The sequence below is a fragment of the Leuresthes tenuis genome, unplaced genomic scaffold (genome assembly GCF_036924035.1).
Source record: "Leuresthes tenuis unplaced genomic scaffold, fLeuTen1.0.hap1 SCAF_9, whole genome shotgun sequence".
Lineage (NCBI taxonomy): Eukaryota > Metazoa > Chordata > Actinopteri > Atheriniformes > Atherinopsidae > Leuresthes > Leuresthes tenuis.
Genome location: NW_027325363.1, coordinates 9675819 through 9693229, shown reverse-complemented (window position 1 = coordinate 9693229; position 17411 = coordinate 9675819). Strand labels below are relative to the sequence as shown.

At 40.5% G+C, this 17411-nt stretch overlaps 2 protein-coding genes across 2 annotated transcripts in view; both read left to right on the top strand.

Moving 5' to 3' along the window:
• The first annotated feature begins 34 nt into the window (after positions 1 to 34).
• Positions 35 to 1883, top strand: txndc17 (thioredoxin domain containing 17). The gene is made up of 4 exons (XM_072391694.1): positions 35 to 308; positions 522 to 603; positions 1184 to 1259; positions 1438 to 1883. The coding sequence occupies exons 1-4, from the start codon at positions 164 to 166 to the stop codon at positions 1504 to 1506; spliced, it is 372 nt and encodes a 123-aa protein (XP_072247795.1). The 5' UTR covers positions 35 to 163; the 3' UTR covers positions 1507 to 1883.
• A 729-nt stretch (positions 1884 to 2612) lies between these two features.
• Positions 2613 to 17411, top strand: part of nxn (nucleoredoxin) — a 57615-nt gene continuing 42816 nt past the window's right edge. The window contains exon 1 of the mRNA XM_072392222.1: positions 2613 to 3097. Within this exon, the coding sequence (XP_072248323.1) occupies positions 2789 to 3097 (309 nt within the window). The 5' untranslated portion in view covers positions 2613 to 2788. The remainder of the gene's footprint in view (positions 3098 to 17411) is intronic.

The window sequence follows — 17411 nt, the reverse complement described above, 5'->3', positions numbered from 1 at the left end:
TTTAAGAACCTTTGCACAGCCCGGAAGTAATCCCGTTAACTTTTTAGTATATCAATCAGGTGCAGGGTGCAGTAAAGCAGTACTTCATATCACACGTATTGTAGAATCTCAGATTAGTTGCGGTTATTATTTTGCGGTTTTTCAATTGATCCCAGTCACAACGATGGCCCGTTACGAAGAAGTTAAAGTACGCGGTTACGATGAGTTCTGTCAAGCTGTTTCCGAAAGAAAAGGAAAGGATATATTTGCTTACTTTTCAGGTGATAAAGACGCTCAGGGAAAGAGTTGGTGTCCAGATTGTGTGAAAGGTGATTTTGCATATTTTCTACCTTGTTTTGTAATATAGAAGGCAATATTCTTGCCCTGCTTTTGCAAAGATTTGTTTGAACATACGGCCTTTTTATAGCATTTTTCAACTGTTCTTGAAGACAGTGTGGGTGTTATTTTGCCGTCTGTTAAAAAAAAAAACTATTTCGATTTAATTTTTTATTCATCCTTTTGTATTCTCTTTTGGTTTTCAGCTGAGCCAATTGTCAGAGGAGAGATGGGTCACCTTCCTGAGGGCGCCGCCTTCATTTACTGTCAAGTTGGAGAAAGAGCTTAGTCAGTTGTTTTTTTTTAATTCCTCTTTATTCAGGCATTTTGTAGCAAACTGGTGCCTACATTAATATTAATATCTTCACTCCCACAGATGGAATATTCAGTCAGCACTGTAACCAACAATTTTGCTCCACATACTTTGTTTTTGTGCTTGATTTTTAAACCAAATATCAGGTCATTCTTAACTAAGTACCTTTAAATTCAGTAACTCATAACAAGTACCCGTTATTCAGCAGTTCAATGCATTTATGAAATAATAATTACCAGCATAGACAGACCAGTGATTTTTGAACAGTGCCCGTTGAAAAATACAGTTCTGTCTGAAAACTCCTTTAAGATTAGATTCTAAATGTGTAAGAATGCATTACAGTATGTGGCCACGATTATTTATAAGTTTACATACAACTAGTCATTTAGCAGTCACTTATCTGAAGTGATTCCAGATCAGGTATATTTGAGGTGTTTTCTCTACCATTTAATGTAACTATTTCATCTTTAAATACAAAACCCATGGTCTTTGTTGATTTTTCTTTTCAAGATGTTACACTAGCAACTGCCTTATCATGCCCTATTCATGTTTCAGCTGGAAGGATCCAAATAATGACTTCAAGAAGACACTGAAGTTGACCGGAGTTCCCACTCTGCTGCGATATGGCACAGTAAGAGCACATTGATAAGGCAGAATACAGATGAGTTCTAAACTTCTTTTTTTTTTTTATTTAGTCGAGGAAACCTAATTTCTGATTACATTCATTCTTAAAGACTTTATATTTGGTTGCATATTAGTGCTGTAGTCAGAGCAGTGTTTAAAAAACATCTGTAATCTTTTTGTTTCAGCCTCAGAAACTGGTGGAGGAAGAGTGCTTCAAAGCAGAGCTGGTGAAGATGCTGTTCACTGAGGACTGAGGGGTCCTCTGCTGCTCACAGGACTCTTGATGAATGCAGATTTTCTTTAATGATTAACAGTAACTCAAAATTTACTATGTTTGACTCGATCGTTAATTGTCATCTGTCCAAGTTAACAAACAAAACACTGTGCAGTCTTTGTAATACACAGCTATCCATTTAGTCCTGTCATGAAATATCTTGCAGGATATGTTTCACACTCTGTTATCTCTGAGCATTCAGTCAATGCTGAACTGTAACTTTGATGTCGATATCTATCCCACTAATTGTTGTTTTAAAAAAACTCTTGAGGTTTTTATACCTTTGCCATTTTTTACATGAGATTTTCGTTGCTTTGAAGTAGGCCTTGAATGAAATGAAACTTGTAGCTGAATGTGTGTGCGCGTCTGTCCTTTGTAACGTGTTGAACGATGAACCCAACAAGGGCTGCAAGTGAGGTGGTATTGTAACAAATGGGACAAACTTTATTTGTCCCTTAAAAATTTGTCTTGTTATAGCAGTACAGGGATAGCCAAATACAGAAAGCATATAAGATACAAAATAAAATTAGCACAGAAAACAAAGTACACACATATGTGTATAGAATTTAATAGGATAGTTATTCTTCATGTTGTTTACATAAATTGGACCTTATTTTCTGATTTTAGTGTTGTAGAGCTATCAATGTTTCTGTAGTTTAACATTTTTTCCTTGTGTGACCACTAGATGGCAGCACATCCTTAGGGGTAAGATGTTTGACACCAGCCTTAATGGAAATTTGCTTAATTTAATTTATAAATGTGTGGCCAAACTTATTAGGTCATCAAACTCATATTATGTAACACATCGTGTGACTTTTGCGGTCCAACATTGAATACGGCTGTTTTTAAAAATGAAATAGGTGCGTGTTTGAGGGTACAAAACACATAAACTCAAACATTATAATAAGCTAGCCTCGTTTAAGGCTCTTAATACTTCCAAAATTAGCGAAGTATGGCGATTAAATGGAATTTTACCAATAAAATTACCAGACGTCCGGATAACAGTGAGTGCTTTCTTGAAAAAGAGCGCAACCGCTGTTGCAGTCAGGGCGATTTAAGCGGAGCGCATTCCTGCACAGCGCTCACACCGGAGGACGAGCAGCGGTGACACACAGACTGCAACGCCTCGCCGGGGCTTGGAGCTCACCTAAAACCTCAAATTGGAGGTGGAGGAAGTGCTGGGTGTCGCCTGAACATAGCGGTTACATGTACAGCAGCCTCGGCTGAGGGTTACGGTTTGTGATCGAGGACTGTGCGCTGCAATGTCAGAGTTTCTGGTGAGTCTGCTCGGGGAGCGGCTCGTGAACAGCGAGAAAGCCGAGGTGGACGTTCAGTCTCTGGGCGCCAAGCTTTCCCTGGTCGGGCTCTTCTTCGGATGCAGCCTGAACGCCCCGTGCAAGCAGTTCAACGGCAGCCTCTGCGAGTTTTACAGCAGGTTCAAAAAGACCTCTGAGCATAAGGATAAATTGGAAATCGTCTTCATCTCGTCAGATCAGGACCAAAAACACTGGCAAGACTTTTTGCAGGAGATGCCATGGCCTGCGTTACCTTTCAAAGACAGACACAAAAAGGTAAGATGGACATTGATGAAGAACAGCACAGCCAAATAGTCATTCTCTTTAAAGAACCTCTGTTATCCATGGGATCAGGAGACAAAACACATCATCATCATTCTACTGACTTTCAGTGCAAAGTTATTTTAGTTTGGGTCATGAAATTGATTAATTCACTTTTGTCCTGTAAAAATCAATCATATCTGAGTATATTCAATTGAGCTTCTATCACTTCAAATTGTTCGTCTGTAGCAATCAAGTAACTGTCATTATTTTCTGATAAGCTACACATCTAACATTAAGAGGTGTGTTCTAAATAAAGTCTAGCTGCGAGACAATCAATTAATTTGTTCTACAATATCACCAAAAAAATCAGAATGAAATGTTAGATATACCAGTGCTTGCATTAGAAAAATATGTCAGAAGATGATTTTATCAAGTCAAATTTACAGAACATTCCTGATAGTTTGATAATAGCATTTGCAGTCAGTGGAGTGGCCATTTATTCTTGGCCTTAATTTCATCAGGGCATTCCCGAGTTCCAAGCAGAAGGGGAAGGGTATTTCATTTTCTCTTGTTTTTTTTAGCTCAAGATTTTATCTGGGGAGTGATTGTAGACGAATCATATTTCAGCTGAATGACATAGCAGTGTCTTTATGTTGCATCTGTCCGATTAGCTGGGTTCCTGCATGTGTATCCTGCCCAGGGGAAGGCCTTCTGCTTTGCCATCATCTCATCTGCTGCCTATTGTTTTTTTTTCTTTTTTTTTTTCTTTTTTTTAAATAGGTGTCAACAAAGTAGTGCTTTGAGAATTTATAGCAAACTACTTAGAATTGTCATATTAAGTGGTTTTATATTTTTGTAAATTGTTAGTTCATTCTTTTGTGACAGACCATCAGTGTAAAACGGACAGTTTTAGTAACGTGATGCTGTTATTTAAGGACCAAATTGCATCATTTGTCGGGGCTTGTTTCTGGATAAAACTCACTGAAATCAGATCGATTAACACTGGGCCTTTCTTTTTGTTTCAACTTTAACCACCACAATAACACAAAAATGTCCTCAAACATTTAACATGTTTACAGCTGCAAAAACCCATTGGAGTCTTTTCAGATGACAGAGGATGTGTGTGTGTGTGTGTGTTGTGGGGTGGACGGCCACGCCAATGTCCAGTTTACACCGCAGCTCTCATCCACTCCCTCGGTAGCTAGGTGAGAGCTGAATGATGTCGAGCTGCATTTGCGTGGCATCAGTCAGGCATGTCAGTGAATTCTGATAACGTTCTCGCCGAGTAAATTGCTTCCGTAGATTTGTAGCTGTGCAAACACAGAGCATTGTGACCCCTTGCTTTTTAAGATGAGGCCTGCCTATATGTCTTTCTTTTTTCTTTTTTTTTTTTAAAGAGCACTGTGCAGCTCATAGAAATCTACTTAAACTTAATCATATTTCACCAGATGAACAGGAAATTATTTTGGATTAGATCGCTTAAAAGCCTGCCTCTTAGCTTTAACTCTGTATTTGTTCAGGAAAAGGATGCATCTTTTTCTGCTTGGCCTCATGTAGCCATTGCAACCTTAACTGTTCTTTGTGTCTGTGAGGCAGGACTTGGACTGAAACATTATCTTGTAAATTCTTTCTGATGGCCAATGATGATTGCTGTTACTCCTCATAATGAGGACCAGGCATGAATGAGGCTCAGCGGTGATGCTGGAGAGGTGGGGGTCGTCTTATTGTAGCGTAGTGTTATTGTGCTTTAACTCCATGTGGAAAATATCTGTGGCATCAACACGAGCATTGTTCCTGCTCTTGCTGGTGGTCTGCTTGCTGTCTGGGCCTTTTGGGAGTATTGTGATGCAGCTGTTTATCTCTCTTTTGCAGAGGCCTGCAGCTTTGGTTCAGTTTGGGCTTCGACAGTGTTTTCTTATTCAAACACAGCAGAGAAAACTCCTACATCACTGCGGTAACAGTGTCGTCATGGATGTGACATCTTTAGTCGCCCGTGGAGCTGGGTAATTCTTGTAATCCACATGTTAGTTTATGTATGCTGGTATCTGTGCATTTACTTGCACTTCAGTTTTCTTCCTCTCTAGTCAGTTTATGTTTATCTTTAGAGATGCTGACATGTAGTTTGACTCACATTTTAGATAGCTGATTCCCTTCTCTACTGAATATTGTTGCAGATCAGCTTTTTTTCAATCAAGAGCGCCAGATATTTGCTTGATCCAGCTTCGCACACATTAAGATTTGATAGTTCTCCTCGTCCTATGTGATCATATACTCTTTTGGACTACTGGTTGGGTATAATGAATTGTCTGAGCACGTCGTCTCAGGCTCTAAGAATTTATAATAGATTTTGTTAATCATTTTTCTACCCTTTTTTTTTTTTTTTTACAAAATGGCAAATGGACTAATTGAAAAATAAACAGCAAATACTTAGCAGACTCAATGATAATGAACATAATTGTTAGTTGCAGCCATAATTAGCTGCCTATTGTGTGGGGATTTATGTGTCCTAATGAAACAGAAGGTGGACAACTTGGGGCAAAATTACACCAAGTTTCTCCTTTTAATTATAACTGGGCATGTCGAACTCACGTGCAGTAATCACAATTGCTGGATAGACATTTTGGAATTAGCAGGCAGTAAAAGGGGAGAGTGTAAAGGCTTTGATTTGGGTCTGAGCAGCAGAAGCTGCTTTTGATGATCTGAAAGTGAACATTTCAGCACTTGAAGTGAAAATCTATTTGCAGTAGAGAAGCACAGGCAGACCTGATGAGGGAGAGGTGTTGACCCGGTAGAGGACTCTATTGACGCTGTGAGTCTATGGACTAAGCGGCCCCTTCAACCCACCTCTCAGGTTCTTGCTTTTTTTTTTCTTTTTTTTTTTCTTTTTTTTTCTTGCAATGCAGGCTGAGCTCATCTCCCAGTGAGGGGTACAATTTTTCTTTAGTTGTATCTTTCAGAGCTTCACCTCCCACATCAGATTCTCCTGACTGTACCTCCTCCCTCTTCTTCCTCCTCCTCCCCCGTTGCCCCTCCTATAGTCTGCACCGACTGTCTCCTACTGCAGGCTGTCCTTTTTTTTTTCTTTTTTCTTCTTTTTTTTCCCCTCATGGCCTACCGATTGCAGGAAATGTTTGTTATTAAATCGAGAAAGCATACTGTTCTCGATTAGATACTGATAGTAAAGAAAGTCTGATGTTGTGAACTTAAAACTGAAGCCAACCTTTATTTAAACTGTAGCTGGAAAAATAGGTGAAACTCTTTGGTCTGTAACCAACAACAATATAGTGAGAAATCTTAATTGGCTTTCCTTCCATGGTGCCAGTTTTCATTTAGCTCTTTGCTCATGTGCATGTCTGATTTTTAGAAACCGTTTTCTGCCTTGTTTGATGAGTGGAAAATGTTATCAGTTTTTAAGATGTTGTTCGTTTTAAAGACAGGCAGGCAAACATTGTTTCTGAACAGCCCACTACCAGCGCTCCTCTTGTGCCTCTCGCAGCATGTTCTGAGTGAGTTGATGTCTCTGTCTCTGTATCTGGCTGCTGTGATATGCTGAAACTGCCTTATGTGGACTTGTGCAGCAGGAGAAAAAGTTTCACGGGTAGATGGATTGCAAAACTCGGATCAGGTGACACTGAAACCAAACTGGACCGAAAGGGGAGAAAACGCTGATTTGTTCCAGCAGGAATGAGGACAGGGAGGCGGAGTAAGGCCTCTGGTTTGAGTCCTCCTGATGGACGTCTTCTGCTCAGCAATCAGCCCCAGAGGCAGGACGCCTGCTCAGTTGGCTCCTTGCCAGGGACGGAGGGTGCAGAGGGGGCTTCAGAGTGGGGCTAAGAACGCTTTTCATCAGTATGTCACTGATCTGCTGAAAACTGCATTGCACTCTGCCCATCATTTGTCGCAGCCCTCCTTGCCCTGTGACTGAAGAAGTGGCTTGAAAAGAGCCCGAGCTGTTTTATCTGCAGGTGGTAATCCTCTGCCCTTGATCTATCTGTGTTACATTTGGGTTTGTGAGCCTTTATTGTCAGATGCTTTCTCCTTTTGTTGTGTTCACTCAACTGCACTAATAAAGTCAACGGGACGTGACATTTCTCTTCTCGTGACAAACTTCTCTGATGTAGAAAGTGTCCCACTAAAAGCTTTAAACCTAATTGTAATTCATTTGTGCTCAGCCAGTGTGTTCTCGGCTTTGTTTAGTATCCAACTTGGTTAATGATCAGTTGCTAGAAAAGATAAAGCTGCTCCTAAATCATTTTAATTCAAAAGCAGTTTTGCTGATTATGAAATCGATAGATAAAGATAAAACCGTGCAGTGCGTGTGAAACCCAAAGACTGACTCAGAAGAAAACTAAAACTAGAAAAGGTTTTCCAACACCAATGGAAGAAATACAAGAAGCTTAATGGTAAGAGTGGCCATCATACTCATGGTACAAGCTAAAGCTGTGAACCTCTTTTCTAGGTTTCTAATCCTTACTTCTTCAATTCTTTTGTTACAGGGTTTAGTATGTAGCCTAATATGAAGCAGACTGAGGGGACTGAACAGAAAATAGGCTGATCCTTACTTCAAGGCATTTGACCCTGGCAGATTTAATGTCCAGTGAAACCCTAAAATGACATCTAAATATATCTATCTATATATATATATGTGTGTGTGTGTGTATATATATTCTTTTTTTGGCTGAAATGCTTTCAAAGAGATGGGAATTTGAGAAATTTTAGGATTACAAAGTCAGGGTGGGGGATTAAACCGGCAGAAGCTTGTCATCTACCCTGTATTTTAGAGATTATATTACATCAAAACACAGATTGTTGATTCTTCTCTCTTTTCAAGTTTCACACAGCTAAAGGTATAGACAACTAAGGTATTGACTGCAGGAATAATATTGTTTCTGATAACGCTATTATTCAATTACCAATAGATAATTGGAAAGAATAATGATGCTATCAGTCTGTCCCGTGTTTAACTTTGTTTAGTGAGTATTACATATGCTAATGTCCCGTGAAAGGCGGTCACTGTGCAAAAGTACACTTCATGAATGTAGAAAGAAAATCTCATGAGCTGATGATGAGGCCTTACATCTGCCATCCGTACAGTTTCTGCTGAGACAAAATCATCATCATCTTTATGGTCACATGTTATTGAAATTTAATGTAAGTACCAATACACTGGGACACCTCAGTCACTGGTCAGTGGTTTTGGGGTTTTTTGCAGCCGCAGTTAGACCCTCTGCTTCCGTTACTGATTTTAAGTTTTTCTATCAGGTCAGCAACCTTAAACTGGTTAATGTGGATCACTTCAGCAGTTTCTGTAAAAAAAATTCTTTGCAGCTGGTGACCTCATAAAGACTGAACATAATAATATTCAAATGATCCTGTAAATGCACTGTAGCTCTTGTGATCACTAATATTTAGACATTCCAGGCCGCACCATCTGGTTTTATGTTGCCTCTCACTGTAAACTGACCTTGCAGAAATTGTTACCTTGACTCTGGCAGTAACTGTGCATGTCTGTCTGCAGAGCTGAAGTTTGACTCTATTGTTGTGCAGCTGTGAGGCCTTGTTGCTGAGCGCCATGTTTGACAAGAGCTTATGTAAAGAATGCACGCAGACACCTGCTGCACTGAAGCCGCCCAAGACCAGAGGGCATGGAAAGTGTGTGTGTCTGTGTGTGTGTGTGTGTGTGAAGACTCAGGATACTTGGCAGTGCCAACTGTTACATCTCACACCACCAAGCTTGTGTTACTGTCTCCTTTCACAACCCACTGTGGTCACTTTACAGCGAGATCTGTAATATTATGAGAGGCGACATGGGGGATTTCATTGGAGGTGAATCTCAGAGGCTTAAGTTACTCAAGTGAGAGTTTAGGGAACAGTCGTAATGCGTGTCTTGTAAAATCCTTTCCCTCTTGCAACTCAATCTGTTTTCACTTCCGTTGTCTACTCGTCAAAAGACGGCACACAAAAGCTGTAAGGCTGCAACCTCTGTCTGTGGTCTGTGGACCAATGAAACGATACCCTGAGACTGACTTTTCCACCCTGTCGTTTGTTCTCTTGCTGGACGCCGTGTGTTTTTTTTTGTTTTTTTTTTTTTCAGGCAGGACTTTCCAAAGCGGAGAGACGTTAAACATAATAAATGTGGCTAATGTGTTTTAACCACGGTGTCTGCAGTAGGTCTGAATGAGAACAACAGATGGTTCATTCACTTGCACACATTATGCCAAACCAGCCCAATTGTTACATACTTACCAGTGAAATCATTCAAACCAGTCCCCATAAAGTTCAGAATGAAATCATTTGACATTCATATCGGATTCTAGTGATGACAGGAAAGTAGCTTGGGTCGAGCTTCTTTCCTTTAGTACAAGCATATGGTTGTTGCTTCATCTGATGTGGCTTTATGGTTTTTTTTTTCTTAATGCTGCTGTATTTCTTCTTCCTTTTTCTCTGAGCTGAGAAGCCTTCATGGGCTGTTGTGCCTGGACCCTCCCCCAGTCCATCTTTTGGTCCGTAATTGCCCCACACCACACCACAGCTCAGCAGCCCCTTCCAACACGATAACAGCATTGCCATCCCAGGGGCATCCTGCCATTCAGAGCTGTCTCTCCTTTGCCTTTTGTTATCTCCCCCAGATTGAATGTTGGCTCTTTGTGATTTCTCAGTTTCCCCCTCATCATCACCACTGATCGTATTTCTTAAGGTAAAAGCAAAACAACACTGTGATGGATAGGAGTTGTTCACTTACGGCACTTACTGCAAATTTTCATTTTTGTCACCAACACACAATGAAATCTGTCTGTTGTGGGATGTCTGCCCCATCAGGGAGTGACACTATTGATTTGATGTAAATTTATTCATAGTTTGAAATTTTCTGCCGTGACAAGTTTCCTCTCTGACGCCAACCCTCTCCCCTCTATGTGACCACCGCCCTGCTCAGTGGTTGGGGGCAAGCTGTAAACCCTTCTCTCTATGTGGTGTATTCATCTGAGTGTAAGTGCTCCTGCAGCTCCTGCTCTCTCTGAAAAGAGTCCTTCTTTACAAAGAGACCCAGTGTCTCAGCAAGCAGCATGGCACACTGGCACCAGCCCTGCTATCTTGACTAGTTTAGCTGTTGCATGTGGCAGAGGGCGTTTTTATCAAGCAGCTGGAAAGCATCTAGGCTTACAAGGAAAAAGACAGCTTCTCCATCTGAGTGAAAGACTGTTGAAATGATAATTAATTATATCGTGACATGTTCCACTTTTGCACTGATGGACATGAACTGCGTTGATGGAAATGCCCAAATACTTACAGACCACCTTTGCAGTTTGGTTTTTCATTTCTCCAAATCAGAGGACCAACCAGCCCTTGTAAGAACCAGATCTTGTAAGAATTTAGATAAAAAAAAATCCTGTTGCACACAGAGCCAGTGCAGTGGATCTTATTTTATTGCCTGTCATTCTAATTATAGTGTGCGGTTTTAATAACACAGCCTGGTTTGTGTGCCAGCTGGGTGCGTGTAATTTTCCTCAGATAAAAATCAGTAATGATACTCTTTCCCATAATTTTGTTTTTTTTTTAAGCTTAAGATTGAAAAAGGAAGTTTTTAAATGGCACAGATGGGCTCATCACAGAACAGCCGAGCACTCCAGCGACTATTTGGGTTAAATAAATCCCACTTTAAGATAACTGATATTAGCCGGTTATTTCAAGCTGGTGAATGAAGAATTATGGCAGCCACATCTGCTTTTCAGTCTGGTTGTTGTGGAACTACACTTTTGATTACCTGTGGACATTTACCATAATGTATATTAATTTTATTATTTTATATATATATATATATTTTCCCTTATCCAAACAAGTAGAAGTGCAGACTTGATGGAGTTACCTGTGGTAATTTAGCTTTTTTTAATCGGGCAGTTTGATAGCTTTTCAAAGGGGCACTAATTCTGTACTGGTCTCTCTAGGAACCACTTGTATCATGGACATGTGGTAGATTTACGTCATTATTGGGCCAACAAGACCAACTAAAACTTTCGAGACCATCTTTAAAGAAAAAAATAAGCTAATGATAAAAGGGTGACAAACTAGGAGGGGCATCAAAGTAACAGTGTAAAACCTGTCGGGTCATACTTTTGTATTTTCTCCATATTTGTTGTTTTATATTATCTCTGCTCACATTTATAAAGGCAGTTGGAAATGCTGTCCATTTGCACAGCTCTATGCTTCATAGAACATGATTCACAAACACTGACTGCTGTTTGCTGCAGGGTTTAGAAACAGCATGTGGTATTAATGAATGTAGTGAAAAATTAAATAAAAGATGTGGTCCCCTATAGGTTCAGAATAAATTAGATTGAAATAACTTTTGATCAAAAATGTTAAGTTTACATGTATATACAGCTGAATTTGCAATAAAGCTGCTCTCATTCACATATTTTTCTATGTTTCTTTTGTCAGACGGCTAAACGTGCCAGAAATTAAGATTCAAAGGCAACGTGTGTTCACTTGTGCATTTCCAGACTGCCCAGCTGGAATAAAATCCTGTTTTTAACTGCAGCTGAAATCGTCTGAAAGAAATCACCACTCCTGTAACTTAAAGACAACCTACAGTGGATTCAGCTGTATTGACATGCACGATTTTCTCCAACAGAGAAGATTAGAAGCCGCAGAATGTCTTGACGCCTTTCTCAAACAGTCCACAGAGTTGTGGCGTTGGATGCACTTGGGTCAATATCTCAATCTCCCCTGTGGATGTACACTGGAACGAGGACAGTGGTTCAATTAAATGGCCAAGTCGAGCTGTAACTGTTGCTCGACTCAGCTGTCCGTGTAACTGTACTGACTGACAGCGTAAATGGACAGCAGTGTCGTTATGCCACATCTCCACAGTGACATCTTATGACACCTTGTCAGCATGTGCCTGCACTCAGGCATCTGTCAGACCCCATCACTCATGAAACTGAGCGGTATTGAAGTCCAGAAATAGTTTGGTCACAGTCTGACCACAAGTCACACTTTAAAGAAGCTTACTCTGTTTCCACTGGGTGATCAGACCCCATAACCAGTCTTCTTTTTAATTCCTAGTGGCTGGTTCACATAAGACTTTTTTTCATTGTGTTTTGAGGAGCTTATGGTCCTGTTGTGTTTTGACCCCGTTGATGTCCAAAAATTTGGATTAGCCCTCTCTAATTGATGGGCAGCTGTGTTTTTTGTTTTGTTTTGGTGTTAGACAGATGCCACATTCACAGCTAGCTGTTAATCTCCTGCAGGATAATGAAGCAGATGATGTATCGTATATCTAATTAGGTCAGATGCCGCAGCACTCAGCTTCCCATTATGGAATCTTTTCCATAATATTGAATCAGCTTTTTTAGTTGGGTTTCATAATGTAGTTTGGTAGCAAGTTTAGAGTTTTAACAGCCATAGAGTAAAGAATGATAAGTATCTTCAAATGCACTCTTTGCAGGATTTACACACTCGAGGATTGTACGGCTAAGTTGGAATGTTGTATGAAGAGAAAGTGGAGACAAATTGAGGGGAGTCCTGCTGAAGCAGATCTCATGGCCTGTAGTTGGCTCATTATTTTTCTAATAATCAAAAAGTCACTCTGAATTACTGCAGGAGCGAGCAGCTCCTGCTCCTCCAGGAGTCTGCACACAAACAAGCATGCTTGAATTTTCATCATTTAATTTGTTTCTGGTTCAATTATTATTTTGAATATCCAGAATTATCTGCAGCCAGGGCCATTGAGTTTACACTGCTGGTGTTATTTGACACCACTGCAACAGCACGCTCCTACATAATTGCACATTACATCTACTCGGACAAATGGATATGTTGATATTCCCACTTGGTGACTGTCTTGATTTGTGTGTGCGTCCATAAAGCCACGGGATTCTTTGGAATATATTTGTAAGCTATTACCCAGGGTCTCTAGTGGGCAAGCTAATGTGGAAAGCAAAATATAATGCTGCTGCAGTAGTACCCATAAATTGATTCATGCTGCTTCATTATCGGTTTCATTATAGTAAAGATGGACATGTCTAAACTCGCTGACTCCACATTTCCTACTTCTTAAAACCTGGCGCTAGGGCAACGCTAAGGTGCACATCATCTTACCCGAATATGCCAATTGCAGCTTATATTTTTCGATGGATGATTTAAAAGCCAGTATGTGGTGCATGTTTAATGAAATCGGAGCATATGAGAATTATATAGCTAACAAATGAAGATTTGTCACCAAAAAAAGTATTTCTGTTGCCTTCAGCTCATTTATCCGAGTGTCTCAGAATTAGACCTATAACATTCTCTTAACTTTCTTTTAAATTGAATTTATAGTAGAAATGCAAGCACATTTAAAATACTCAACCGTATGTGACCTTTATTTAATTAGTGGCTAACTGGTGAACACAGGGGAGTTTGGAAAGAAGACTGAGTATTTCAGAAGAATTGCTGTTTCTGCTGGTGTTAATCAGCAACTGTTGAGTAACAAATGTGCACGTTCCTTCATTTAAATCTTTGAGGCCGGGTTGCACTGCAGAGTGTGTCATGGACAACCTGCGTTTTTATGGTAGCCCTGGAGACGGATTTAGAATTTTGTTCCGCCTTGTTTATTCACTCCAGCTGCAAATAAAACACAGAACTTGACCCTGGTGCTTAGAAAATCCATGGACTTTGCATAATATACAACAGCAGCTGGCCTGATGATGCTCTAATGGCTGTTGAGATGGAGACTCTGGCAGTGCTGCTGGGTGTCACGGGGCAAAAAATGAGAAGGAAGACTTGGAAGAATTTAACTGTGACATGGAGCAAATGTGTCATGGGATGTGTTTATTATCTAAATGGAAGGAATTCTCATTGAAACACCTTGGATTCCTGGTAGCAGTGAGACTGGAGAGTCTGAGAGTGGCGTGCTTGTCCATTCAGCCGTCACATCGTGTTTTGAAATCCACCGTGCTATGTCTTTGTTCAGTAAGAACTCCGCCACATGCATTCCACACACATTCCAAGTGATGTTGCACTCCGACATGCGTTTGTTAGAAAAGTCTCACACAAATCATCCGATGCTTTTAATGGTTTGGAGAGTGAACCCCCAGCTGTGTCTGTGCTGTGGCTTAACTCTGCTTCCACGTTGGGGGCTAATCGCTGTGTTGATTAGTTTTTTGGGACCAATCTGTTTGTATGAGCCGCCAATCCCATGGCCGCATTGAAAGGCTTTATCAGCTTAAGCCTGTTGTAAGGAGTGTAAGAGGGCTCATCTTTTCACTGAGGAGCGAGAGCAGTCATCGGACACAAGTGTCCTGGCAATTAGAGACGCGGGCGCCTCAAAGGGAGAGATTACAAGCGCAATGAGTTGATGCCGGCTTCTTTTTTGTCCTGCACATTGTCCAGTCGGTGCCGTGACATGATTGGTGCTGTTCTCTCAAAGGATACTGGAGGATGAAATGACTAAGCGCAGTCACAGGGCTGTTATCTGAGGAAGATTCAATGCAACATCAAACTAACATTTTATCGGCTGAATTGTAAAGGAAATGGGGGTCTAACATTCTAATGCAGCAGTGAGATGCGTTTCCCGAGATGGTGCAGCACCTTTAGCTTTTTCTGAATGTGAGCAAAAAATATAAAGCGTATTTGACCTGTTTGGGGAACATATTCAAACATCCATTGTGCATAACATCAGCTATGTAAAGCAGTACATATTAAGCACCAGCTCCAACAGCAGCTGTCTGTCTTGATGACTGGCCTGCGCAAAAGAAGCCAGACTGAGCAATTTCCCTCGACATTCGTCTGAGGAGGACGGTGAGGTGCATGCTCCAGAAAAAGGACAATCCCTCATCACTTCCTCTCTCTGAAACTGCCTTCATTAGGCAAAGTAGTGATAGAATTTATGGTAACTGGAAATAGAACCCCTTTGCTTTGAACTTGACAATAATAGGCTTTTTAGTTTTTATTGTCCACAATCCATACGATTTTTGGATTTTCTGCCAACAAAATTTCAGACGTCCAAGTGCAGATGTTGAGCTGGACAGATTGAGTTGGAAATGAGTATTATCCTGCCCCAATGATAAGAATTTTTGGGAAGTATATGTCCACCTCAGGGTTGATCTATGTATTTTGTGTTTGTAGCACAGTGTCACTCACATTAGTCATAATGGTAACGCGCAGTGTTTCCCTGACAGGAGTACAAGCTTGGCAGGCCACCGAACTAACAAGAACCTGCGAGAAATAACACCATTAACCTCCATTCATTTGAAAGTCAAGATGAGTGTCTGACCATCTGTGCAGCGCTGTTCCAAAAAAAATGAGTCTGAGAGATTCTTGCACTTTCTGTCTTTAACAAATCATAAAAAAGAGCTCAAACTGCTGAAGGGGATTGACAGAAGATTTGACAGAGTTTATAGTACTGTAACACTTTTGCATACAGGCATATAATTCCAGCTTTACTTTCTCCAGCTCTGTTCACATCTGTATCATGCACGGCCACAAAGTTTGCCTGTTTTGGTACTCCCACATCTTTTAGGTTAGAATATTTTTTTGTTTCTCTCATGTCGTTTGCAGACATTTGAAGTTGCATTGTTTCGCTGGCTACTGATGTTCCATTATGTTACCCTGAGATCCACTGTGATATTGAGCCATTTGTCACTGGGTCACTGCTGCCTAATATGCTTTAACCGATGTGTGAAATGTTGCGTGGCAGCTTGTAGGCTTGTAAGAGTAAGGCAAGCCCTAAAATGAATAGTAAGCTTAATTTTGTCGTGCATCGTGTCGAACAGAGCCCACTTTGACAATCTTGCATGAACGCCTGATGCTGACTTAATATGCTGCTGTTTTTAATCCATGCAATGTACAAATGAGATTTGCCTTCACAGCTCCGGAGTTAATCAGAAGCACAGATGTGGAAGAAATAAGAATATTTGATGCTGGTCCAGTCGAGACGAAACCATTCAAAACATAGATGAAACATCCCAAATCTGGCTGGAGCCCAGAGTTGTTGAAGAACCCTAAATGTAGCTTAGTGGTCATACCACTTCATGGGTTTGCGTCAGTGTTTTGGTCAACTTGTCTTAAGTCTTCATTGCACCAAATGAACAAAACTGTTATTTATTTTGCTTGATCAAAGCAAAATGTTTTTTTAATTAAGTTTTTTTTGGCGCAATCCTCCAGGCCTGAAAATAATTCTCGAGGTAAGATTGTTATGGTTGCACGCTTCTCGCAATTCTGCATCTGAGTTAAACAAAAATCATCATAAATATTTTGCAAGTCTTATGAAGGACCATAATTCTTCACGTGCAGCAATCCTCTTGCAGTGTTTAAATTGGCTCTAACTCTGCATTCTGTGTCTGTATTTTATCCAAAATGTCACTGATGGTAGATAAAATATATCCCTCTCTTTAGACTTGCTCAGTTTCAGTTTACACCCACATAAGTTATTATTTATGACTTATATAAGGAAGGCTTCACATTGAATGCCAGGACACTTACTTCAGTCTTGCTTCAGGGGTGACTTCGCCTTTTCTTTGAATTATTTCCACTCCTATGGGTACTATTTAAAGGGCTTAAGAATGAGGATAAATTACATTAGCACACAGGACCTGCTCTGTTGTTTTTTTGTTTTTTTTAGAGTTAAAGCTTGGGAACTATTTTCTTGTAGAAAACTGCAATATCATATGCAGTGTACACTTAATCAGCTTTAAAATTTTGTTTCTAGCCTTTATAGACACTATATTTTTTTCAGTGTTCATAAGAAAGCAGTATGTGGTTCTGGGAAGCTTAGACATGAACAGGATTTGAGGCTTGTGTCTATTCTTGAGCTTTTGTCTGATGGAGATTACATCGTAGAGAGCGTGCAAACTTAATGTCAGGCTACATCTGCTGCTGTGACTTGCAGGCTGTGAGGTGTTAAACTGAGTCTGGAGACCAGGCGAGTGCAGAGAGTGGGTAAAAACAGACAAAACCCTGCCTCTGCTCTGCAGCTCACCACTTTGTCACTCACCACCTGCTCATTTGACAGTACGGCTGCTTTTAGAAGCAGCAGGTGTGCTGTAAAGGTAGCAGGTTCCATCCTGTGGTCAGTAAGCCCCTTTTCTTTTCTTATAGGTAGGGCTTAGTATACTAGGGTCATTATATATCTTTGTATAGTCACATCAATAGTGCTCTGTTTGTGAGTACAGTCCCACACAGAAATGATCAAAGCTGATGAACGTGAGCAGAAAGAAACCGAATGCCGGTTTCATTTCAGGAATGTGTTTCTGCCAAGACCTGTCAAGATCTATCATATAATTATGGTGCGCAGTAAGAGCCCACGTGTGTATGTACTCTGTTTTTAATAGACCAAAGGAGGGTGAAT

What these genes read in the sequence shown, in the direction of transcription:
- txndc17 (XM_072391694.1), top strand. Translation starts at nt 164, where the DNA reads ATGGCCCGTTACGAAGAAGTTAAAGTACGCGGTTACGATGAGTTCTGT. An exon ending in GTGTCCAGATTGTGTGAAAG is followed by an intron (nt 309 to 521) that starts GTGATTTTGCAT and finishes TTTGGTTTTCAG; the next exon opens with CTGAGCCAATTGTCAGAGGA. An exon ending in CAAGTTGGAGAAAGAGCTTA is followed by an intron (nt 604 to 1,183) that starts GTCAGTTGTTTT and finishes TTCATGTTTCAG; the next exon opens with CTGGAAGGATCCAAATAATG.